The following is a 25,855-nucleotide window of genomic DNA, read 5'->3' on the forward strand; positions in this document are numbered from 1 at the left end:
TCTATGCCGCTGCGCCTCCTCATCACCCTTCTTACCTTCCCCACCTAGTGCTCTATCTAAATTGAATACTCCAATGGCAACAATGTAAATATATCGACATACTTACCTTTCCAGATGCGCTCTTGCATCCCCAGCTTCAAATGCACTCCCAAAGGGCCCTTGAAACAAACTTCACCAACCCCTGTGCCCCTTCTTGCAACCCCCCCATCCTGCTGCGCCGCCATCCAACTCCCCATACTCACTACCTCTGATCACGTGTTCATACTCTTTATTAACTTTAAAATCTTAAATAAACTGTGACCACTAACAAATTGCAGGGTTGTAGGAAACCTTACTCCTGACACCCTTAAGCAGTAAACTCTTTTCTCCAAATTTTATCTTCTGTATGATGAAAAATTGTTCTTGCTTTCTGTTCCACAAACTTGAATAAACAGTAAGAAAAAAAACATTTCGACATATATAAAATTTCAAAGGTATTCCCCACATAGGAATAACGCATGACCCTACAATGATGATGTTTTTTGATTTTCTACTATCAATAAAGAACATTTGCCATTGAAATACCAGTTGTATTCATGTTTTTTTAATTTCATGCACTGAAAACACTCCATCAGACACCCCAGTCTTCACTTGGTCCAGATTCCGAGCCATCTTGATTTGCCAGGTTGGATTGATGTAATTCCTCTGCATGTATACAGGAGTTCATTCATTACCGATAGCCACTGGCATGCATATGTCCCTTGTGCAATAATAAACCTGCTTAGTCACAAGTTTTTTCATTTAAGGTTTAGTTACACTATTTGTGTTGTTGTGATAAATTGAAGTTTAGAGAATGTACACTCTTAGACACTAAAAGTAGCATTTTAAGCAGCAAAAAACAAGATCCATGTCACTCATTTTGTTTTGCCGGTAATACAGAAAAGTGTACATTTTGGAGGCCAGGAAGAGGTTAATATTTAAAACAGGGCAGTCAGAGGAAGTTGGTTCAGAGCAGTTCAAGAAAATTGCCTGAAATGGTAAAAAAAAAAAGAAATGAAGCAGGAAGTCTCAGAACTGCAAGAGTATGAGAGTATGTTAGAAATCTGCTGCATACTTTTCCCATCGCATCTACATAGCAGCCCAGAATTAACATGAATTTACAGGTAAGATGCTTTCTCTTAGCTGTTCTTTTTTTAACTTGCTTCAGAAACTTTTTTTCCCATAAAAGATTTGCAACATAATCAAAAGCCCTTCAAGTCCTTAGATGATTTTCAGATGACATTAGGACTACAGCTGTGCAGATACTCAATTTGTATTGAGAAGTATCATTTCCTGCACTATTGTTTTCTGATAAGGTCTGCACTTCTGGTGTCTATTTTACAACATGACATGCATGCTTATTCTTCACAAGTATTATAGCAAATGTGTGCTCGTTCATTAGGAAAGCTACTTTGGTGAAGAGCAGTGCTTTGGTGCAGTGGTGGCTAGCGCAGAGTTATGCATTTGTACAGTGGCAGTGAGAACAGAGGTGGGTGTTGGTGCAGTGGTGTACAGGTGTGTTGTAGAGGAATGAGGATGGGGATCAGCTGTATTGGGGAACACATATAAGGGTAGTGTGAAGTTACAGTAGTGGTTAGGTTTAGGGCACAGTGCTGATGGGAATGATGGGGGTTCTAACGCAGTAGTATTGTTGCAGGTGTGGTGATAAATAATAGCCTTCCAGCGAGTAGCAGTGATAGAATTGTATGGTTGGTGGTGTAAGCTGCCAAGCTAGAGATTATAGTGCCTGTATAAGCCACAGCAGTTCAGTAGGTAGGGCGTTAGGCTGGCGGGTCCAGAAACACTGTATGCCATTGCAATACACAAATACCTGATGCAGTGGCCACTTTGACTGTGCTTCCCGTTGGATATGGCTGTTATGGATGAAGTTGCTCTACAATTAAACATTTATGCAACTACACATGTGTAGTAGCAACACAATATTATTTATGTTCTGCTCCGACTGCACATGCGCCAAGTTGACTTATTTTCACTTCCTCTAGAACAGATTTGGCATTTAGTGGCAGTGCTTCCGATCTCCTCTAACGTTTTTGCAGGTTCAAGAGGCCTAGAGGATAATAACATTTTCAAACAAAGTTAATCTTTATCTCCGTCCTCCTCATACTAACTAAACCTTATTACACTTACCCTACATCAGAAGGCACTCCAGACCAGGACCATACAACATTGAGTAGTGCAGAGAAGCCTCCTTAAAAGCTTACAAGTAGACAGCTGGTGTATTTAGGCCTTACTATTGAATGCCCCTGCAACCTCTTTTAACCTTCCAACCTCCCAACACCACTGACAAAGCTCCCCCCTCCCCTTTTCCCTTGCGTCCCTGACTCTAAACCTGCCTAATTACAAGAACCCCTGATGATGAACCTCAACACCCTATACCAGGGGTGTCAAACTCTCATACACAGAGGGCCAAAATTAAAAACTTAGACAAAGTCGCGGGCCAACCTTGAAATTTATTGAAAAAATTGAAGATAATTTTCCTTCTCATTAGATATAAACCCTTTTCATATGGAAAAATAGAGGTTTTGCTTCACGTTCAATCTGGAACAAGCTTATAATAGAAAGAGGCATACATTTTTTTTAATTTTATATAGGAAAAAATCCTATGCCTCTTTCTCTATTTGTAGCCTTCTGAGTTAAATTTCAATGGTAACCTTTTTGCACAGGCTAACAAAAATAATAACAATATTCTTCTATGAAAATCCAACCATTCAAGTCCATGCCTTGGAGTAGCAAGGAAAAGTACAGCTGAGGGGGAGTGCTGAAAATGCCAGATGCGGCCAATGTGGAGCTAAATCTTATGAGTGGCCCGTCACTGAAACTCCCTCTTCATTGAAATAGCGCAGCTACTAAAATTCCTGGCATTATTTGCGTCTATAAAACAGTCCAATGTGGGGCCACGCATAGGCAGAGAGCCCGCTGGTCTATAGACACGAGTGATGCCAGGAACTGTAGTAGCGTTTCAGAATTATTAGTATTTCAATGCAGCGGCAGGCCAGCTGCAGTTCATATTAAGGATTCCTCTGGGGGCAAAAAAAAAGGAAATTGGGGGCCAGATTTGGCCCCTGGGCCAGAGTTTGACACCCCTGTCCTAGACACTTTACTTTAACGGCCCTAGCGGTAACCCCAAGTGGGATTTTACCTGCAAATAGCCATAATCCTGAGTCACACTCGGGGTGGCTTAAACCTAATAAAAAAAACATTTACCTTGCTCCGTTGTCGTCCCCCAGGACCTGCGGGACACGTCCGTCTTCTTCGATCTTCAGCCGCGCAATGCAGGGATGATCTCCGGGGACAGGCTGATCGGCGGGAAATTCAAATAATTTTGTATTGGATTCAATAGCTGTACTGAGTCCAATACAAAGAAATCTTCATATACCTTATATAAACATTATATATATATATTATATATGCTACTGTATAATTATATTACATGTTTAACTATTTTTTTTATTTTTTGTGTTTTTTGTTTAATGTTTTTTTCTTAAATGTATTAAATATTGGACATATTTCAGTGAGTAATGCCTAAGAACTATAGATTACAACGTAAAATAAAATTCCATGCAAAAAAAAATGTAAAGCTTTTTGCATGGAAATTTGGACAGAATTAGAACGCCAGGGGGGTTACCCTGACCTTTGTCACTGTGCACATTGTGCATGGAAAACATGAAGTAGCTGCATACTTCTATGATAGAAAGAAGAAAGAAAGAAGAGAGAATAAAAGATACCAGGGAAATATGATGAGGGTCTATTTACTCTAGCTTGTGGAATCAGCTCTCTTCCATAAAGTTATGGTCAATGCCACACCACAGAGGCAGGTACCCAGCTACCTTCAGCATGCATGTCCCTCAGCTTGTCCAAAGTAATGCATGTATGTCACTGCTGTTAGCATCATGGTATACATGACTGCAGTCATAGGGTTAGAAAGCCTGGATAGGAACGCTATATTTTGTTTACAGCACACTTAGTCAATCTTTTGGCAGCTGGGAAGGATGCAGGATGGGATAAAGGCTGCAGCAGTAGTGTGCCAACTTTAAAATTAGGATGACTCAATTGATAAGTCCTTTGTTTACTGCTTCCATTTTTTGAGGCAGAAAGCTTCTTTCTAACCACAGATTAGATTCATCATTGCCTATTTTTCCAGAAGGCCTAGGTTTGCCAATATGTTTAATAGCAAAGACTAGTCTTGCTTTAATATTCTTTTTATATATGAAAGGCATGTCTTGGCACACCTTCCATGAGTTACCTGCAGATCCCTCAATTAAATTTTGAGGTTCTTAGAGACCTTTTTTACCTTCAAATGGACAGTCATTGTGCTGAATCTGATGGTCCAGTCATTTGAAATCTACACTATTTTTAGTTTATTCACAGTGGGATGAGCCTTACAAATGCACAGACATATATAGCCTTCTGAGGCCTATAGATAGCTCTTGTGATCCTTGTATATTGATTTAACCCAAATCAAGAGCAGAGGCACCAGACCTTCAATATTTGAGGTTTATATATTACAAGATCTACCTGAAAACTTCCTAAAGATATTTTTTTTCATCATTGGCTCCTGATCTTGAATACGTGAGCAAACTTTCAGGGTTTGAAAATGATGGTAAATGTACCCACACAACAGATCTATATTTTTACTATTACGAGAATTATGACACATTGTCAATATCATGTGCTATTTGTACACTGAAATAAGATGGGTGTGGCCCAGGCTGCTGTACTCTGTGCTGGGCTGATTCTGCTAGCACAGAATTTTCTAAAGCTGAAGTTTATTCTACTTATATTTAGCCTTTTCTAGTTCCTCTTTCCCCACTGTATTATTCGCTTGACAAAAAATAAAAAATGCATTACTATTACTCTTATTATTATTATTGTTATTATTATTATCTAATTTGTATGCTAAAAATAGCTAACCAAATGTACCCCACTTAGACCTCATTTTAGTTCTTGTTAAAGTTTGGGTTCTCCAAATTTCTAGCAAAAAATTATCTAGCATGTGCACAAGGTTTTATAGTTGAAATGTATTTATTATCTGTGCTGTGACTTGCAGTCTTTCTGGCTAACACAAACTAGGAACTCCTAACCTTTGGTATGTTTGTCATACTGAATTTATTTTAGTTGTCACAGACAATATGGTATAGGACAACACATGCTTCTGAATTTGTATGTAAGCATTGACTTACTATTTTATCTGACCAGGGCAGCTCCAAGCTAGTGGTTTGTTATCTATTTTAAGCCATGACCTACTTTCTTATCGCAAATGATAAAAATCCTTTTAGCTTTCTGTGATGTTGAGTAGCGATGAGCGAGCGAGAAGTTCGATCTCATGGCGAATCAAGCCTTTTTCACTTACCAAAAATGTAAGAGAGAATGGCCTTCTGATTCGCCGAGAAGTCGAGCTCTCGCCGAACAGGAGGATTTCCAGGGCTGCATCATGCTGTGGCTGCATTTATTGAGAAGAGTGTGCGATCCCCGGGGCACTAGAGGTTAAAAGGTTAGGAAAACCACCTGACATTGTAATATAAGTATCTCTTAGGGCTGCATCATGCCCCGGGGATCGCACACTCTTCTCAATAAATGCAGCCACAGAAGATGCCCTCTAGTGCCCCAGGGATCACAATCAGGAGGATTCCCAGGGCTGAATGCAACTCTGAGAATCTTCCTGTTTTAATTTCCTCTTCCGATGGTTTTGCCGAAATTTTGCGGAACCATTGGAAGGTTTTTTTTTTTTTTACAAAAGGGGTATTAAATCGGGCCTGTAATGGCTCCACAACTTTTTCCAAAAAAGCTAAAATGAGCTGGAATTTAGTTAGCTCTTGATACACCTGTTAGTTTGGGCTTCAATAGTGAGCAGTGATTCAGAAACATTTAAACAGAACTAGGGTACATTACAGCCTTAGGTATGGTTGAATTGGTAAGCCTAAAGTCAATATATATTTTTTACATTAGCAGGACGTTTGTCCTTTGTCTAGAAGGTGTTTTTAAGTCATTGAAGGCGTCGGGCAAGGTCAAGGTATTCTAAAAACAGTCCTCTGCTCTCCATTTAAAAGTGCTGTACTAGATGATCTTTATGAGTACTTCCACAGTTAGATATGGTTACATAACAAGCAATCTGCCTGCGCAGTGATCATTTTTTTTTACTAGACATGCAATATCATAGACAACCAACTAAAATACCCACAAAGGAAGTCACAGCCCTCCTACTTGAATGTTTTTTCTTTTTTATTAGTATTATTATTATTATTATTATTATTAATAATAATAATAATAATAATAATAATAAACAGGATTTATATAGTGCCAACATATTACACAGCACTTGTCCTTCAAGGTTCTTTTTAACTTTTTATGAAAATAAATTGTTGCGTAATGGCAAAAACTGTCAAAATCATCAAACTGTTCCATCCATATTTTTGCAGCCTTACCATAAATTGTACTTCATAAAGTGTTTTATTCTTGAATTGTTAAAAGGAATGGAATGTTACAATTTTAGCTTGTTCTTTGTAGTGAGAGGGACAATACTTTGCTTTAGTACAGTACATTGTTTATGGTGTTACCACCATGTTTTTAAACCTGCAAATCTTTATGGCGCATGCTTACTGAGGCTACGTACACATGTGCAACAACTGTCCTTGGAAACAAACGATTAACGACCAATCGTTGGTCACTGCACCACGACGCCAATAAATGAGGAATATCGCTGGAAACAATTGGGTGACGATCGTTCGCTATTTATAGTGTGTACGGTCATGCAGATGATTTATTTTTTACAAAGACTTTGCATGTCTTTTTTGTCAATTAGGTCTACCTCCTGGTGACTTTTTGTTTTTTTGGGTTTGGGTCCACTTTAGGTCTGGTATTTCAGGAATTTAACAAAAGTTTCTGATCAGTTTTTGTATTTCTGCAGGTGCGCATTGCTGAAAATTTTATCACACATGCACCTCCAGGAGAATTTAATGAAGTCTTTAATGGTAAGTAATTGAGAACATAGATCACTGTTACCATGTCATGTCTTCGGCTGTGGTATGCCCACCTGTGGTTGGTCCAAGTGCTGAAACACATGCAAAAGTGCACAAGTGCATGCTGCCAGTACCAATATTTTCTTGTCTTTGTTGGGGAGAGCATGGAGACAGCGACCTGATGAAATCTTTCAGTCCTGTAGTCATAAGGGTTAACAGCTCATTTCCCAATGAATGATCATCAGGTGACATTTAGACCTCAGGTTATCTCACATCACCTGCCAGAAAGCAAATCACTAACAGTGACACTTTGTTTGGTACCAATTTCTTATTACTGTTTTGGTCTGAGTGGTACTTTCCCATCTATGTCAAAAGTTTTCCCGCAAACATTTGCATCATCTTCTCCCTAATCACAGACAGTTATGGGAACCCACCACTGTACAGATTTTTGAGCAAGCTAAAAGCTAAACTTAAGCTAAAAGCTTAACCCAAAAATGTAAATACAAGCATGTACCATTGTAAGGCAAAAGGCATTTTTTTAATATTTGTATCCCCATTCCCTTCACTTGCTGGGCCTGATTTATTAAAGATCTCCAAGGCTTGAGATATTACACTTTTATTAAAGAACCTGGGTGATTCAGCAAACCTAGAATGGATTTGGTCCAGGATTCAAAACATTTTCTAGAAAATAGCAAATGACTTTGAAGAAATCCATTCCAGGTTTGCTGAATCACCCAGCGTCACTGGTGAAAGTGTATCCAGTATAGCCTTGGAGAGCTTTAATAAATCAGGGCCACTGTTCCAAGCCACTGAGAAAGTGAGGAAAAGTCTCCCAAATGAGGCAAAATAGAGAACAATTAATTGGTAGTTTTAACCAACTTTTCATTACTAACTAAACTTTATCATAATATGCAGTACCTATATTACTGCTTTACATAATTCTAAATACCAATTCTTCCTAAAACAATTTCTTGTTTAGCTTAAAAGTAGAAATTCAGAAAGTGAGATTTAAATGTGCCTGAAGACGTATGTGTTCTATCCTTTTAGACATTTGGATAGAAAAAAGCTCTGAGCACTATGAGCACAATTTTTAGAATTAGTAGCTAATAGAACTTGTTGATAGAAGCCTAATCTTTTAAGGACACAGAGGTAAGAATAGTTAAAACTCTGGGTACATGCAAATATCTACTTACTCTGGGTACATGCAAATATCACTTTATGATCCAACAGTAAATGAGAGGAAATCATTCCAAAGGAAGAAAAATGGTTTAAGTGCAACATGTATCCCTAACCCCCATGGGAAGACTTCTATTTTTTTCTGCTGACAACATGAAGTACAACAAAGCTATCAATGTCCACATATTAGGTCTAATTTCCAACATCTCAGTATTGTGCATAGTATTTCAATTAGACTGGGTGATGCTTCCAGTGGGTAAGCAAACAGCAATAAAAACCTTACTATGGGTATACTCCTTCTTTACATTTCTAGTACTAAACAAAAAATGTTTATAGATTTACTTTAACCCATAACTCTGTAACATGACCGAATTTTATTTGGAGATATTCATATCGAACAAAAAATGTCATAGTTCTTACTAAAGGTAATATGTTGTCCTTGTAATATTTCAGATGTTCGGCTACTTCTCAACAATGACAATTTGCTCAGGAAAGAAGCAGCACAGTAAGTATTTATACACAACCCTTTATAGTTGTGCACACTTTGTCTACAAATCATTACAGGTAGTCCCTGAGTTAAGGACATCCGAGAGTCGGACGACTCCTAGATATGAACAATCCCTGCTCGTTCGTGTGCAGAATGGAGGCTTGATAGGTCTGAGCCTGCAATTCTTTACGGGAGACATGGACCGCAGGTCTGGCCAGTGCTCTCCCCTCCCAGCAGGGTCCTTCTCCTGACCACGCGGGGTGGACTGGCCAGAGCCGCAGAAAACCAAATAATGCTTTGCAAAATAAGAGTGGGCACGTGCGCCCATTCCCAAAAAAAGTGAGGGCACAGCGTTCCCACCCATGCCCGCTCCACTGCACCCCTGGCTGCAACCTCTTGTAACTCTTTAATGACCAAGACAAACTCTGCAGTTGTTTATCTTTGCATAAAAAAGCACAGCTTGCTCCAGAAGTTAATGAATGTCTAGGCTCCATAAAGTTTCCTTTTTTTTTTTTTTGCTTTGTTTGTGATTAACTCACAGTGAAGATTTTATAACTGGCACCATGCTGCCTAATAATATGTTGAGACAAACATCTGTCCTAATTGTATTTATTAAAATAATGTACCCGTTCCGACTTACATGCAAATTCAACTTAAGAACAAACCTACAGTCCCTATCTCAAATTTAACCTGGGGACTGCCAGTATATTTAATGCTGGATTTCCATTACTGGAGTCTGTAGGAGAAAAAGAGTTCCTCCATTGTTGCCAAATTCATCCTATGTGCTTTATTTTCATCTTAAAACTGGTTTAAATACCTTTGTGGCTCAGCTGGCAGCTGTCCAATCTTGAACCAGGGATCCACAAGCTATGTGTTTTGTGAAGCTTCATTAATATATCAGTACTCTTGCTGTCCTAAGTTCTCCTGAGGAAGCAGCTTTACTCTGCAAAACGCATTGAGAGAGATTGGGGGTGGTTTTTGCACCTACCCAATATGTTAGAAGGCAATTGGTTTGCAATTGATTATAGAGAGCAATGTCAGGAGTAAATTAATGATGTACAATTGTTTTTTTATATTTAAAAATCTTTTTTGCTAATTTTATCATGGTTTTTATTAATAATGTTAAAATAAACTAACAAATCACGTTTTGTTTTATAAAAAAATCTATTTTTTGTGTATCTTTTCTGTTTTGGCACCCTAAAAGTCCCTCTATGTAAAACACTCTCTACAGTGTTTTTTGAAACTCAAATTGAAATTTTAGCTGTCTTGGATAATGATGAGAAATGGGCCTAAATTAATTCAATATTTCAATGTTTATGTAGCAAATTAAAATACACTTTGCAGAGTGATACTTTATTTTGCTAAGTGTACAGCCTAGGAAACCTTAAGCCTTCTTAACATAATCACATCGTCTTATAGATTTATTTCAAAGCGCATCCTAAAATACCATAAAACCTTGGTAAAAAGTTTAAATGACTCATCACATATAAATCAAGTAAAATACCCAATATATGCCATATTCTTTATTGTAATCATGTTAATGTACACTGAGTGGAATGTATAGGGGTTCCCAGAAACCTAAGCATTGGGCCTGATTTATGAAACCTCCTAAAGACTGGAGAAGATAGGCTATCATGGGAGAACCAGGGTTATCCAGCAAACCTGGAATGGATTTATTCCAGGATAGAAAGCATTCATTAATTTTAAATCTATTCCAGGTTTGCCAGATTAACCAAGCTCACCCATGATATTCTATTTTCTCCAGTCTTGCAGAGCTTTAATAAATCAGGCCCATTGCATCAAGGATTCCTTCAGAGTAAAAAGGCAGAGAATGAGAGATCCAACTGGATTACATTTAGTTTGCTAAAGCACTGTGCAGCTTTGGTAGCTTCTAAAATATGTCTATGTTTGTTAGCCTTAATTCACTGGAACATATTTTAGCCCACAATAAGATATATTAAGTAGTATCTAAACAGCAATCTTGAACATGTAATAATAAAAGATTCTATTTAAAGCCTAATAAAAAAAAACAGCTTAGTGAAAATGTAAACATCAGTTATTCTACAATTATTTTAAAATGGTAATTTTAGATTTGTAATTATTAATAATAGAAAATTTGTGCTGATTAGAAAGTAAAAGCCGTCACTACAAACTGGTTTTCGTGCTGTCTTCATAACAACTCACAACAATCTTTCAGCAATGGTTCATATTTTTTCTCTCCCTCTTCTATAGTGCATTCGCTCAGTACAATATGGATCAGTTTACCCCTGTGAGGATTGAAGGGTACGATGACATGGTAAGTCCCACTTGGAATCGCATTTGCTGGCTTGTAGTAAAGTATCTGTTAGTTTTATATAAGAATCTGTTCTTACATATGGCAAAAGTTATATTCAAATTGTTTGTGAAACAAGGGTTTACATTCAGTTCCCCAAAAAGTAACAGTAACTGATCCTTATCCTGATCTTCCTTACTGAAAAAACAAATATTCTCTAAATGTGAGTGTACTGAGTGGTGTTGTAATTTTTACCAAAATTATTTAAAATAAGTAGGGACCAAAGTTTTTACCTTGCCCAAGGATCTATTCTGTCTTATACCATGTCTTATTTACCTACTAACAGACTTCTTGACTTGTAAACAATGAGAGAGTATTTAGTATAATGAAGTAAAAGTAGAATTGTTACCTGTAGCCTGGGAACTTGCTGTTGCCCCTAGTAACTCTGATTAGGTTCTGTTCTTTATATACAAGCCAGAAGTTTACTATAATTGCTTAAATGTTTGATTCCTAAACTTACTTTGGGCAACTTTTTGGCTTCCAGAAACATTCATTCTTATGTAGATGTTTTACAGCAATGATGAAATGTTAGAATACAGGTTTGTATTGTACAACTATGGTAATGATCTAAGTGTAATGTAAGTTTTATACACTAGATGGCAGTGTTCTGTGTATACTGATATGTTGTTAAAGAAATAAAGTTTTGTTAGTTCAGGGTTCCCCTTCCTGTGGAAAGTACAGTGGAGACTGACTGCTTATTTGTTGTGCCACAGAAAGTCCTTATTCTAACAGGTTATGGGCCCAGGTTCCCAGACTGCCTAGGATACGGAGTAAATTCAGGACATTCAGGATATCCAGATAAAGTAAGCTACAGCAAGAAGGTGCAAGATATAGCAACAGATAAAGATAAGGAAACATAAAAAATGGCTGCCAGCACCTCCTCAGCAAAGCTTTCTATAATGAATCTGAAAATTTAGAACTACCAGTCTTGGAAATACAAGATGAAAATGCTGCTAACAAGAGAAGGTACGTGGAAATGTATAGATAAGGCCAGACCTGAACAGATGAGTGGATAGAAAAAGATCAGAAAGCTCAGAGGGCTATCTCTCTTTGAATGGATGATGATCAAATTATACATTTGTGTAACTATGAAACAGTTAGGTATGTGGGAGGAATTGCAAAAAGTACAAGAAAAAGCTAATCTCTAAGCTTTTTAATCAGAAAATTGTATCAGACCAAATTGGTAAATGGCCTGAATATGCAAGATTATATAAGGCATACCCTAGAAATGGTTGAAAGGCTGAGGTATTGGAGAAGATATAAAAGACTTTAACATTGCAGCACTATTACTGAGTGGATTACCTGAAAACTATGGGACACTTGTCACAGCACCTGATACAAGACCAGATGATGAACTGACATTGGAATATGTTAAAGGCAAGCTTGTGGATGAATATAAGCGCAAAAATGAAAGCTTGTGGTTGAAAGTGTATCCAGTACAGATACTGCTCTAAAATTGAAAAACAGAAATAAAAACAGTAATATGCAACTAGAAACACGTGAATGTTTTGTGTGCAAAAAAACAGGATACTTAAAGGCAGAATCTAGAATCTGGAAAACTAGAATGCGAAAACAAATTATATCACAAGCCAGGAATGTCAAAGAAAAAACAAACAAGTATGCATTTGGCTCTAAAAATGGCATCTTTTCTGTGCAACCATAGTGTGTTGACCATGGGGCTACAAGTCACATAACCAATGAAAGAAATTTCCTCACTTAACTTGATCAAAGCAAAACAGAAAACATTATCACAGCTAATGGACATATGTTGAAATCAGAAGGTATAGGCGATGGTTATCTTTACTGTCCTGTTTCCAAAGATGTCACCAGAAATATATCTGTGAGAAATGTTCTGTACGTGCCTGATCTTGAAAGCAATCTTTGGTCAGTGAAGAAACTCACCAAGCAAGGTAACATGGTAATATTCCAAGGTGATAGCTGTTTTATAAAAAAGGGGGGCTATTTACTTGCAAAAGCTAAAATCAGAGATGAACTTTATCAGCTGAACTGCAGTGAAGTGGGTAATATAACTAAAGAGGAGAAACATTTAAATTGCATCCACACATGGGACAGACAACTTGGTCACAGAAGTCCTGACACATTAAAGAAAATAGTTGAGAATAATTATGCAAGTGGTATAAAGATTAATAAGTGTGACCAAATAATGACACGCACAAGCTGCTTTAAATGAAAGATGACAAGAAAGACTTTTCCAAAGCAAAGCAACAACAGAGCTCACAAACCTCTGGACTTAATCCATTCAGATCTTTGTGGTCAAATTTAAACCATAACTCCAGCAAAGAAAAATACTTTCTAACTTTTATTGAAGCTTACACCAGATACACCACAATCTACTTGCTTTACAACAAAGATGAGGTACCAGAGAAGTTAGAACAGTATCTAGCTCAAGTATACAATAAGCTTGTCAGAATGCCCAGAGTACTCCGCACAGACAATGGTACTGAATATACAAGTGGTACAACCCAATCTATTCATGGAAAACATGGATTAATAATCCAGAATACTGTACCATATAACCCTGGACAAAATGGGGTTGCAGAGAGAATGAATTGGACACTCTGAGAGTGGAAGGAGCATGCTTTTTGATGCTGATATGCCCACCACTTACTGGGGAGAAGCTATCATGACTGCATGTTATCTCCAAAATCACTTACCAGGAAAAGCAACAGAGAAAACTCCATATGAACTGTGGAACAGAAACAAACCAGATTTGAGACACTCTAGAATTTTTGGATGTAAAGCCTATGTGCACATTTCAAAAGAAAAACGTAAAAAATAGGATGCATATGCACAGGTAGGCCTACTTGTGGGTTACAGTGAATCTCAAAAAGGTTACAGAATTCTACATCAAGACACAATGTTACAATCAGCAGAAGTGTGATTATTGATGAAAGTTCTGTATGTTCAAAGTTTCAAGAACTGACACAAACTGATCATACTTTGGAAAAATCCACACCTGAGATACAAGAAAAACAAGAACAAAGTGACGCAGAATTAGAAGTTACTGCAGACAATTTAAAACCTGAAACTGAACCAGATGTGACTCCAGTCAGAAGATCAGCAAGAATTCATTAAAGATATTCGAGCTGATCGTTTGTTCTATATTACTCGCATAGCGATTCAGGCTGAACCAGGTTCGTGGTAACATATGTAAAAACTACCACCACATGAGAAGCAAATGAGGATTTGCGGATGAAGAGATATTATCACTTGATGAACTCCAGACATGGACATTATCAGAGCTACCTCAAGGTAAACATGTCATAGGATGTAAATGGGTTTTCAAAGCCGAATGTAACTCAAAAGGACAAGTCTGTAGATACAAGGCAAGGTTAGTTGCAAAAGGCTACACACAAAAATTTGGTGAGGACTATAATACTACTTTTGCTCCAGTTGCTAAACAAAGTACTTTCAGAACACTAATGACAATGACAGCTGTACAGAACATGAACGTAAAACATCACGATATCAAGACAGCTTTTCTTAATGGTGATATAGAAGAGGACATTTACATGACACAACCAGAAGGATATGTAAAAAGTGTAGAAGAGCATCCAGTTTGCAAACTGCAAAAATCTCTATATGGACTTAAACAAGCAGCTCGAGCATGGAACTTAGAAATTAACCATATTCTTCTAGATGAAGGATTTACAAGAAGCAAAGCAGACCCATGCCTAAACTCTAAACAAATAGATGGTGAATGGATGTATCCATTAGTCTATGTGGATGATTTGATTATTGCTCACAAAAGGAATGATGAGATTGCAAAGTTGACTGCAATGCTCAATCAACATTTTGATACTAAAGATCTTGGTGAGGTGACATAATATCTAGAAATTAACATACAGCGTGAAAAGGATGGTGGATTTCTGTTGAATCAGCATACAAAAATTGATTTGATTTTTCAACAGTTTCACATGACTTAGGCCAAAGGAGCAAGCACACCCATGGATACAACTTATCCAAAAATGCAAGGAGAAGAAGATCTTCTGCCATCCAATGACTAGTACAGAAAACAGTGGGGGCTCTTATATATATTGCAACCACTACACGTCCAGATATTGCATTGGCCATGTCACTTCTCTGCAGGTGAGTAGATAAACCACGTCAAAGGGACTGGAATGCCACAAAAAAGACTTAAGTTTGAAGTTGTCAGCAAATGGTGACCTAAACATCGCAGGATATGTGGACTCCAATTGGGCGAGTGACCACAACACACGAAAATCAACAAGTGGTTATTTATTTAAACTAGGAAACAGTCCTATATCCTGGTCAAGTAAAAAACAGAACTCAGTAGCATTGTCTTCTACAGAAGCATAATACATCTCTGCTGCCTATGCCAGTCAAGAAGTTGTTGACTGGCATAGCTAAGCTAAGCTAAAGCTAAGATGCATTAAGCTTGCTACCAGTAAGAAGAATATTGCAAGAACCAAGCATATTGATGTCAGACACCTTTTTTTTCATGACTTGGTAGAGGAGGAAAAGATTGTGCTTACATATTGTGAGAGTGACAAAATGATTTCTGATGCATTGACAAAGCCGCTCACAAGAAACAGATTTAAAGTTTTCAGATCACAGATGGGGTTAACATAAATTGTAGTTGTTGAGTGGGGGTGTTGGAATACAGGTTTGTATTGTACAACAACTATGTTGATGTTCTAAGTGTAATTCAAGTTTTATACACTAGATGGCAGTGTTCTGTGTATACTGATATGTTGTTAAAGAAATAAAGTTTTGACAGTCTGCTTATTTGCTGTGCTAAAGAAAGTCATTATTCTAACATAAAAGAATACAGGTAGTCCCCGTGTTACATACGAGATAGGGACTGTAGGTTTGTTTTTAAGTTGAATGTGTATGTAAGTTGGAACAGGTACATTATTTTATTAGAGACAGATAATTGTCTCAACATAATATTAGGCAGTGAGGTGTCAGTAACTGTATAAAATCCTCACTGTGAGCTGATCACAAAAAAAAGCAAAAATAAACAACTTTATAGAGCCTAGACATTCATTACCTTCTGGAGCAAGCTGTGCTATGCTATGCAGAGTAACAGCTGCAGAGTTTGTCTTGGTCATTAAAGAGTTACAAGATGTTACAGATCAGCTCAGCTCCTAGGATCACACACAACCTGTGTTTAGCAAAAGATTTCTTCTGCAAGTCATGTAAACCGCCCCCCATCAAGCCTCCGTCCTGCACACGAGCGAGCAGGGAAGACCCGTTTCTATCTATGAATTGTCCGTATGTCGGATGTTCTAACTCATGGACTACCTGTAATTCAGAAAGCACATAAATATGCTTTGTGAGTTTAGATATAGTTTTCAGGTAGCTGATGGAAGGAGTGTACGGAAGGCTGCTGGGTTTCAAGGTTGTCCTAAGCTATGTACATGATCTGGCAGGATAAACATTGTATAGTGGTTTATCCTGCCAAATCAATAAATGGTTGACAGTGGAAAAGAACAATGCTAACTGTTCAGTGCTCATGTATTCCGGTGTTGCTGGTAGGGATCACTAACAATTTTTTACACCTACAATTGTTGGATGTCTCCACATTACAGCACAGATCTAAGAAGCAAACTGAGCAGAAAGCTGTGCTAAAATGAAATGATAAAGCACATTATCAAAATAGTTATCAGTACTGAAAAGGAAATTCATGTTAGAAAGGCTGTCTACCATATATAAAATACTTTGAAAGGAAAACCAGAGGCTTAAGTGTTCATTCACTTATAGTAGAAATAAGTTTTTATGTAAAACTAACATTGGGCAGTACTGAATGGATATTCTTTTAACTCTCAGTTATATAAATGGTTGTTATCTCATTTTAATATTCTATTTAATCTAAAGCATTATGATTCAAGATAATACAAATTATTATGTGGGTTCTAAAGATCTCAGGAGTCTTATTTAAATTCTATTTTTGTCTAAATAAGTCTCTTGAGAGCCCCTTCCTTAGCTTCCTACCAGACTGTAGCTTTAGGCAAACAAAGCTTTCATTTAGAGAGGGGTTAGAGGTGGGTGTGGAATCAATGGCAACTCACAAATGTAGCTTAACTTTTCTTTTATTTTTAGGTCCTAATCACTGAACATGGAGATTTGGGCAATGGAAGATTTTTGGATCCCCGAAATCAAATTTCTTTTAAATTTGACCACCTGAGAAAAGATGCAAGTGACCCTCGACCTGCTGACATAGATACAAGGTTGAAGTCCTGGAGAGATACATGCGACAATGCTTTAAAAGCTTATGTGAAAGATCACTATCCCAATGGCGTCTGCACTGTTAAGTATCGGTTGTCTCCTGCTGCTGAAACTAAGCTTCTTTAGTTTTCATTTGACCACTCAAGCTCTAATCTAGGAAAGAGACCCCATTGTTAGACCATTCATCTTAACAAAAATCTTCCCATGAGACATTGGGCCTGATTTATTAAAGCTCTCCAAGGCTGGAGAGGATATGCTTTCATCAGTGACAGTGAATGGTTAATCCAGCAAATCTGGAATAGATCTGGTCCAGAATTTAAAACATTAGCTATCAAATAGCAAATGACTTTAATAAATCTATTCCAGGTTTGCTGGATCACCCAGGTTCACTCATGAAAGTGTAATCGGGCCCTATATAGGAAATTAACATATGTTATACTTGTTGTAAATATTTCTTGTAAAAGCCACCCTTGTGTAAACATTCAAAATTCCTGACAATGTTAATGGACACCTCTGTATTGGATGTTAGTATTGTCAGCAGATTCACAGCTGTTACACATGTGACACTATATTATTCTCCTTTCCTTTACTTTGTGATTACATAAAAAGTATTTGTAAAGAGGTGAGGAGAGAGAGGAGTTGCTGGTCTAGTACACAGGGTTTTCTTTTTCTTTTTTTTTTTTTTCTTTTTTTTTCAGCGCTCTAGAAGAGGAGAGGGCTATGATTTATACGAAGGAGGATGTTATGCCAGGGAACTAATTTTCCTTAGTCAGATCTTCTAGCAATGTCAGTGGTACATTAAAGTTTTTTTAAAAGAATTTAAATAGAAAGAAAACTGCAAGTAAGCATTTGAAACTTAGTTGTTTTTGTGATTTCAGCTGAAATTCTGTGAAAGTGGTTATACGGTTTAAGTGGTTAAGTATCATGACATTGATTAAAATTTAAAAGACTAGGACTAGATTTTCTATTTCATATTCTTTTTTTATGTGATGAAGGTTATGTGTATTAATTTGTTTTTTTATTGATCAAAATCTGCCTATGGTTTTAGCTTTGCAAAGCACAATGAAGTTTAGAAATAGTCTAGCATACCATACGTCTAATAGCAATACTATATGCCATTGATAATTTAAAACAAATGAAATCTGTGCTTAAAATCTACTGTTGTATTTGTATTATGCAATGTTGTAGCATTTTATAATGATTATATCTCTGAAACATTTCCTTTGTGCAGGTCTATGGGAAGACAATAGATGGACAGCAGACAATTATAGCCTGCATTGAAAGCCATCAGTTTCAGCCAAAAAACTTTTGGTATGTAGCCTCATATATTTATGCAGTTTAGGATCTGTAATGTTAAAGTGTTTAAGATTTCCATTGGCAGAATAAAAGTTTTCGTTTATATATATATATATATATATATACGCTCTTAAAACATAGGAATGTCATATAACATGTAAAGGTACACAATTAACATGCTACCTGATTTTAGCTTTAGCTTTGTGAGTATGTTCACCAAAGTTAAGGGTCGTTTTTTCTTGGGTACACTGGAATGCCTACCCAACAGTGACCACCAGGAAACTGTTTTTAAAGGGCACTGGTAGAAAATCTGAGTGTCCCCTATATTAAAATAGACAGCAGAACTATTCTAGAGAATTTCAAATTAGAAATAAAAGATTAGCAAAATCAAAGTTACTAAAAAGGATAGTAGATGTAGAATGTGCTCTGTTTGGGGTGCCTTGGATTTAACGACGGACCAATAGATCTTAAGCTGCGTACACACTTCCAATTTTTATCGTTCAAAATGAACGACGAACGAATGACGAACGATCGATTGGGCAAAAATCGTTCGTAAAAAAAGTAACCAACGACGCCGACGAACGAGGAAAGTCGTTGGAAATGAACGACCGGACCGGCGGATCGAATTGGATGACGATCGTTGACCATCGTTCGTGTGTACGATCGTTCATTGATCGTCCATGGTCTGAGCATGCGTGATGAACGAACGTTCGTTCACTTCCTGTTGTGCACGTCACTCCCTGTATCGCTCAAACGATCGCATCTATTGTGTGTACAATATCTACGAACGATCGTGTCGTTATCTGTATGTACAGGATCGATGCTATACGATCGTTCGCAGATATCGTGCAGGGTCGTTCGTTTAACAACGATAATAATTGGAAGTGTGTACGTAGCTTTACAAAAGCGAAAGGTTTATTTACAGCTTAGGATAATATTTACATATGATTTTCAATACACAAGGGAAGAAGGTAAAGGGAATAAAGGAAAGGGGTCTAGCTCTATCTCCAGCACATGGTCAATCTCTTTCACACCCATACACACCAGGGTTTTCTCTCCTTGAACCACACCCCACTGCAGGTCCAGAGCGAATCACATTGTTGATTCATCCTTGGTGAAGTCTTAATCAAAAGATCACACAGACTGTCCTTGTCCCAGGCTTGGGATTGTTGTCATATACCCCTGCCCCCTCCAGGAAGACTGAAGTTATAGTGAACAGGTTTGGGCAGAAATTGACACCAAATAGTCAAACTGGCCAAGGTGTTAATGATCCTCAGGCATCCACACATGGAAGATCAATCATTGTCTCTGTTAAGCAATCCTTTGATGTTTGAGGGACTGCATCCGTCTCCACAGATAATGAGGTTTATAGCTTGTTTCCAAGAACGCAGAATTGTCTTTACATACAAGTCATATTCATATCAATTTTGGTCACTTCCAACAGTAGACCTTAATGTAATACTCATGTTTTAAAAACAAGCCTGTAAGTCAATCACTTCATAGCTTTTTAAAAGCTCATTGATCACCATTTATAACATACATGTGTCTAGTACAAGTAGGAGGTACTTTTGTCTTTATAAGAGCCTAAATGATCTGCAGCAGAAATTCAACAAGCTCTCAGTTGCTTAATGAGGAACTAAAATGAAAAGTGCCTAAAAAAAAAAATACACCCACCTTCAATCCCGAAGGTCAGTCCGATCCACCTGGAAGTGTCTTGCAACGAGTCCCGCGTTGTCCCAGCATCCATCCCCGGGCCAGTGCTCCGGGCTCCACTATCTTCTCTTCTATCTGGTTCTTCTTCCTACGTTCGACCCAGATGCAAGATCAGGTGATGTAGGTTGGAAAAAAAACTTGCCAATCTCACTGCGCATGCGTGAGATCTGCAAATTTTTCTCTTTAAATGAAAAGGCTCCTTCTGCGCATGCCCGAGATGCTCAGGCATGCGCAGAAGGAGCACCCCAGATCCTCCTGGGATGTGTGACGTAGGTATCCTGGGAGGCTTTGCGCTCCCATTCATTCTTGATCGCATAGGTGATCGAGAATTAGGGGGCCGTGCTGCACCCTTTTTAATTTAAAAGACAACAAACAACAGAATTTTTACTTAACATAAAAGGGTTGTCTACCCTTTTATGTAAAGTGAAATTTATGAGTTTAGGTACGCTTTAAGACTTTTTATTTATGCTGCATATGCCACCATCTGCATTTAAAACTTGGGTTTCATTATAACTGGCAGTATTTTCCGGTCTTCAGCTGGACAGTTTTGTACAATCTGTGACCTCTGCGGTCCCAATTTACGTTTAGCTGAGAGACTTGGTTTGATGGTGGTAGAGGTAATAACTTCATAATGTTTTGCAGGTTCAGGGGTGATATTCTGTATACCCTTACAGTGCTCAACCCAGAAATTTTTTTAAGCCGGGTGGGAAGAAATTGTAGGTGGGTGGCAGCCCCTGTATTGTGACCAAACTCTTTAGTAACCACTCAAAAACAGCCGGGTGGGTGCTGAAAAGTGCCGGGTGGTGCACCCAGCTAAAAGGGCCTGGGGAGAACCCTGCCCTTATTATATATAGATGTTGTTTAAAGTGTATCTAAACGCACAAGGAAAATGTCAAATATTTCAGCTTACTAGTTCCTACACTTACCAATGCTATGGTCCCCATTGTCCTCCACTGTGCATTGAAGTATTGCTGTTTTATGCTGTAGGTGTATTAAGGTGTGTATGTGTTTGGATTCTGTGTTAACACACACACACATAAAACTATAAAACTATGTGATAAGTACTCAATAAGGTAAAAAAGCACTCAAGCAAAACAAAGGAAACTGGTAGGTGATCAATCCTTCATCTACAATTATTAACAAGACTGTCACACTTTCTAAAAATGTTTTCAAAAGTGTTGCATGCACCTCATTTGTTAAGTGAATATGCACTTAACAAATGAGGTGAAGATGTGCTGACTTAATTCACCCAATCATATGCCAGCACTTTGTTGGGGGCTTATATTGGGCTATTCTTTGCAAAGTAAATTGTCACACATTTTTTATCATGCAGTAAACTACATGAAAATTCAAATAGGAAACATTAAAACACACACACACACAGGCATATAACCCCTTACTGGTATAGATTACATCATTTTAAAGGGATTTTTTTTTGTATAGGAATGGGAGATGGAGGTCTCAATGGAAATTCACAATCTCCCAGTCTACTGCTCAGCTAGTTGGACTACTCAAAATCCAGGTAAATAAATTATCAGAAAATATGTATCCCTTTTGAATATTACATTATAAAATGTATAATAATAATATATTCAAGCTCTTCCTATTCTTTAAAGGTTCATTACTTTGAAGATGGCAATGTTCAGCTGGTGAGCCACAAAGATATACAAGAGTCCATACCAGTCTCTGTAAGTACAGCATTTCCGTTAACACCAAAACAATTTTACTATAAATGTTTAAAAACAACTGAAGTATGAATGTGCAATATAAAAAATAACAAAACATTTTTTTCAATTTTTTTCTGAATTACTTATTGAAATGATATTGTTTTAGTGAAATGTGTTTAAATTATTTTATCTAAATATGGACTAATATCAGTGGGCTGGGCAAAAGCAGCTTACTTTTAGGTGCACTTTGCTTGCAAAAGATCAGTTTTAGATATGTCTAGGATCTTTCAGAGTTCATTAAAGGAGCAGCAGACCTTATCTGCATTTGTTCTTCTGCTATGCTTCAAGCTGTCTTTTAGCACAAATCCTACTGCAAGTAGCAAAATTAGAGTGTCACTAATTGTTGCCTACTGGGGACCGCTATGATGTTAGAACTTAAAGAGCACACATGACAATTATAGAAACACGTGCTTTGACACAGAACTGTGTCTGCAGATTGTGCATATTACTCAGCATGCTCATTCTTTATTGTTATTCTACCTGGCAGACCCCAGTAGCGACCTTTAGACACTCACAGCATTTGTGACCCACAACTGTACATCATGGATTTGCTTCTCCAACAAATAGATCTTTGACTTCAGCCAAGTTTGTACAATGAGCAGCAGGTGGCAGTTTTGCAGCATTACACAATCCATCTACAGTGTACAATATGACTGATTTGCAATGCCTATCCTCCATAAACCTGAAATGAAAAGCCACAGACAAAAATAACTATATCCTACTGAAACAAGAAAAAATAAATATTAAGCATAATCATATCAGCACACATATAACATGTATTGTTTTACTTTAAAAAATTTTACCTGACCAAATTAAATACTGTGGCAAAGAAACAGGAGTTGAAGAGGTCTTTATTAAGACCAGGCCCATACTCAAGAGTGCCTGCAGGAGAGGTCCTTATCCCCAATGGCTGGACACTTTTTGTGGTACGCAGTACTAAAACAGTAGATGTCCAACCATTGTCTTCCTTTTCTTGGGTCTAGGGGGGTTCCTGATGTGAATGTAGGACTCTGATATAAGGGAAGGGGGGCTCCTGATGTAAGGGGGGTATCTGACATGATGAGGAGACTTAGATGTAAAAAAGAGTCTCTAATGTAAAAGGCAAATATCTAATATAAAATAGGGAGTTTGATGTTAAGTGCAGCCTGATTTATTAAAGCCAAGACTGGAGAAGATAGGCTATTATGGAGGAACATGGGTGATCCAGCAAACCTGGAATGCATTTGGTCCAGTATTTAATGCATTTGCCAGCTAATAACAAATGTTTTGTTGGTCCAAGTTGGAATGTGTTCTTCTGCAGAGGGTGTTCCGTATTTGAATGGGGAACTTTAGAAGGTGGGAACTTTTATGTGGGCATTGGTTTAAAGATAGGGGTCCATATTTTAGAGGCAGACTGTTAATGTGAAGTTGAAAAGTACTATAAAGGGGGGCTCCCCTGAAGAAGCTCATTCTAAATGGCACCCACAGATATGCTAGAATATCACTCCAAAAGTCTCTTGAAAGTAACTCTAGTGTTCATAATTTTGGTTACAAATTATGTTTTTGCAATTACTTCAGATGTCTTCCATTGATCTTTTAACATTTATTTTTATCTTCTTTTTGAGTATTTATATAAATGTATATAAATATTTTTGATTGCAATTTTTGATAAAAGTTGGTTATTACATGCAATGACTGGTTAGGCATTACCTAAGTCACCTTAATAATATTTGTTTTACTAAAAATGTAAGGGATAAAACCAGAGTGTAAATTACTAATGGCAATTAATGCTTTTTAATGCTTGCAACTATTTTAATTATGTTTGTTTTTATGTGTGTAACCTCTAATCACGTAATTCCATGCAGGGCATATGGTTCTTTGAATACAGCTATGTGAGTTCAGAGAAATGGCAGTGCTAAAACCAGTGAACACATTAGGATCTTTGCAGACTCAGTGGATGAGGGTACACATATCTATATGGGATTTAGCTAAATGTACAGACTGTGTTTGTTTGCAGTGCCAAATAAAAGCTGTTTTAATATATATCTGTATGTGCTGTGTTTTCTTTTTTTTTTTTGTAGGGGGAAGCTCAAACTGCTAAGGAGTTTGTAAAAATAGTAGAAGAAGTGGAAAATAAGTATCAGGTATGTTTTTTCCTCCTGGCATTGTACATCATATAATACTGTAAATAAAACACAATCCGCATATGAATATGCTTGTTTCAGCTGGAATTATTTGTATTAGATGCCATAGTGCATAAGTGTGTTCTGCACCTTTTGTTCACACACCTATGTTGTATTGTAAATTTAATGTTTTGATTTAATTGCAAAGGTATTTCATTCTTTTAAAAGTTTTTATTAAAAACATTCCTACTATTGGAGATCTAAGTTCAAGTACTTCTTGTTATAGAGTGGCAATATTCTCCTACTTGTGCTCCTGTGTTATCTCCCTGTAATATATTCTATGAATGTCTGGCAGGCATGGTCCGCTATTATCACTATCAACAAATGATGATCCAATCATATACAACTGATATGAAAAAAGTGTATGTAGACAAGAAATGGCTTTAGGAGATAGGAGGAGATTGACAGAGATTTACAATAAAATCCCAACAGTTGCATAGGAATGTTAAAAACTAATTATGTAAAAAAAAAAATATATAATTTATGATACAGTGCAAACAGGTTTGGATCTAATTTACAATGGGAAACTGCTACAATGGGAGTCACTGCAAACCGAATGTTGGCTCACACTAGTGGTTATTGTGCAAAATTCTATATTCAATACCAATCTCTGGACAAAAATTAAGTCCTCTTCCAACCTCACGTCAGTCTCCTTACCTACAGACTCTTCCTCTAAAAATTGGAGAAAGACCTCACTGCAGGAATGCCAATTGGAGATGTCTATGTCATGTAGTCAATGACGTAGACCCCACCTCCAGTAAAAAAAGAAAAAGACCAAAGACTTGAACATCATGTGACCATGGCTTTAGATAAGTAGAAAAGGTTTTTGTTTTTTTGTCAAGTATTATTAAAAAGGTAGTACAAGAGTGTGGGATTCACAATTTGTTTAGTTTTAGTGCAATAAAAAAAAAAATGCCTATTAGCATAAATGGAAAGTATGGGGAAATTAGTGGTCTAGCAGAATAGAAAAAAATATAATCACAATTTTCAAAAAATGTTATAATTTAACTGTTTATTCAAGCTAACTCAAAATACACGCATGCTCCCTCCTGCAGACTGCCATAGGTGAAAACTACCAGACAATGTCGGACACCACTTTCAAAGCCTTACGTCGTCAGCTGCCAGTAACCCGAACCAAGGTTGACTGGAACAAAATCCTCAGTTACAAGGTTGGAAAGGAAATGCAGAATGCTTGAGCCATAAGGTTCTGGAGCAGCCAGCTTCATATTGCACTGTTGTCTTTTTCCAGCTCCATTTAGAAGAAAACCAATATAAGGTGTATTTTTTTTACCTAGAAATAATGCAGAACAATTGGATTTGTTTTATAATCTCTTCTATTAAACCGGTAAATGGGATTATTGTATATGCAAGTCCTTTTAAATATGACACAGGAATGTTTAATTTTGATGTTAAAGAATATACCAGCTTCAGATACCCTTTTTACTTGTACATCTGAAGCAAACAACATAAAAAAGCCATGTTTTACTGTAGGCATGTGTGACATGATCTAGTTAATCTTATAAATATACTAACAACATATGTTTTGTTACTAGATAACTGCATTGTGCATCTCAGCACTTGCCAATGAGAAACAACATCCGGTAAATTTAAAAATCCCAATATACTATAAATAATATATATGGTAATATATATCATATGAGTGGTAATATTTGTGTAAAACTTCTTTACTTAGACGAAAAAAGAAACTGGTTAACATCTTTTAATATTGGGTCTTTGGCACTCAGTAGTGAAAA

General features: G+C 37.2%; 1 protein-coding gene across 3 annotated transcripts; it reads left to right on the top strand.

The window, feature by feature from the left end:
* The first annotated feature begins 1,004 nt into the window (after positions 1-1,004).
* Positions 1,005-25,855, top strand: CAPZA1 (capping actin protein of muscle Z-line subunit alpha 1). Of its 3 annotated transcripts, none has more exons than XM_072425759.1 (10): positions 1,005-1,142; positions 6,944-7,007; positions 8,625-8,676; positions 10,891-10,954; positions 17,078-17,284; positions 18,435-18,514; positions 21,656-21,734; positions 21,829-21,900; positions 24,000-24,062; positions 24,765-25,079. In XM_072425759.1, the coding sequence occupies exons 1-10, from the start codon at positions 1,131-1,133 to the stop codon at positions 24,885-24,887; spliced, it is 816 nt and encodes a 271-aa protein (XP_072281860.1). In that variant the 5' UTR covers positions 1,005-1,130; the 3' UTR covers positions 24,888-25,079. The 3 variants fall into 3 exon arrangements, with proteins under 3 accessions (XP_072281860.1, XP_072281852.1, XP_072281868.1); XM_072425751.1 differs by lacking the exon at positions 24,765-25,079 and adding an exon at positions 25,157-25,855 and having other exon boundaries at positions 1,008-1,142; XM_072425767.1 differs by lacking the exons at positions 1,005-1,142; positions 6,944-7,007; positions 8,625-8,676; positions 10,891-10,954; positions 24,765-25,079 and adding exons at positions 12,020-15,100; positions 25,157-25,855.

This window comes from Pyxicephalus adspersus, chromosome 1, assembly GCF_032062135.1.
Source record: "Pyxicephalus adspersus chromosome 1, UCB_Pads_2.0, whole genome shotgun sequence".
NCBI lineage: Eukaryota > Metazoa > Chordata > Amphibia > Anura > Pyxicephalidae > Pyxicephalus > Pyxicephalus adspersus.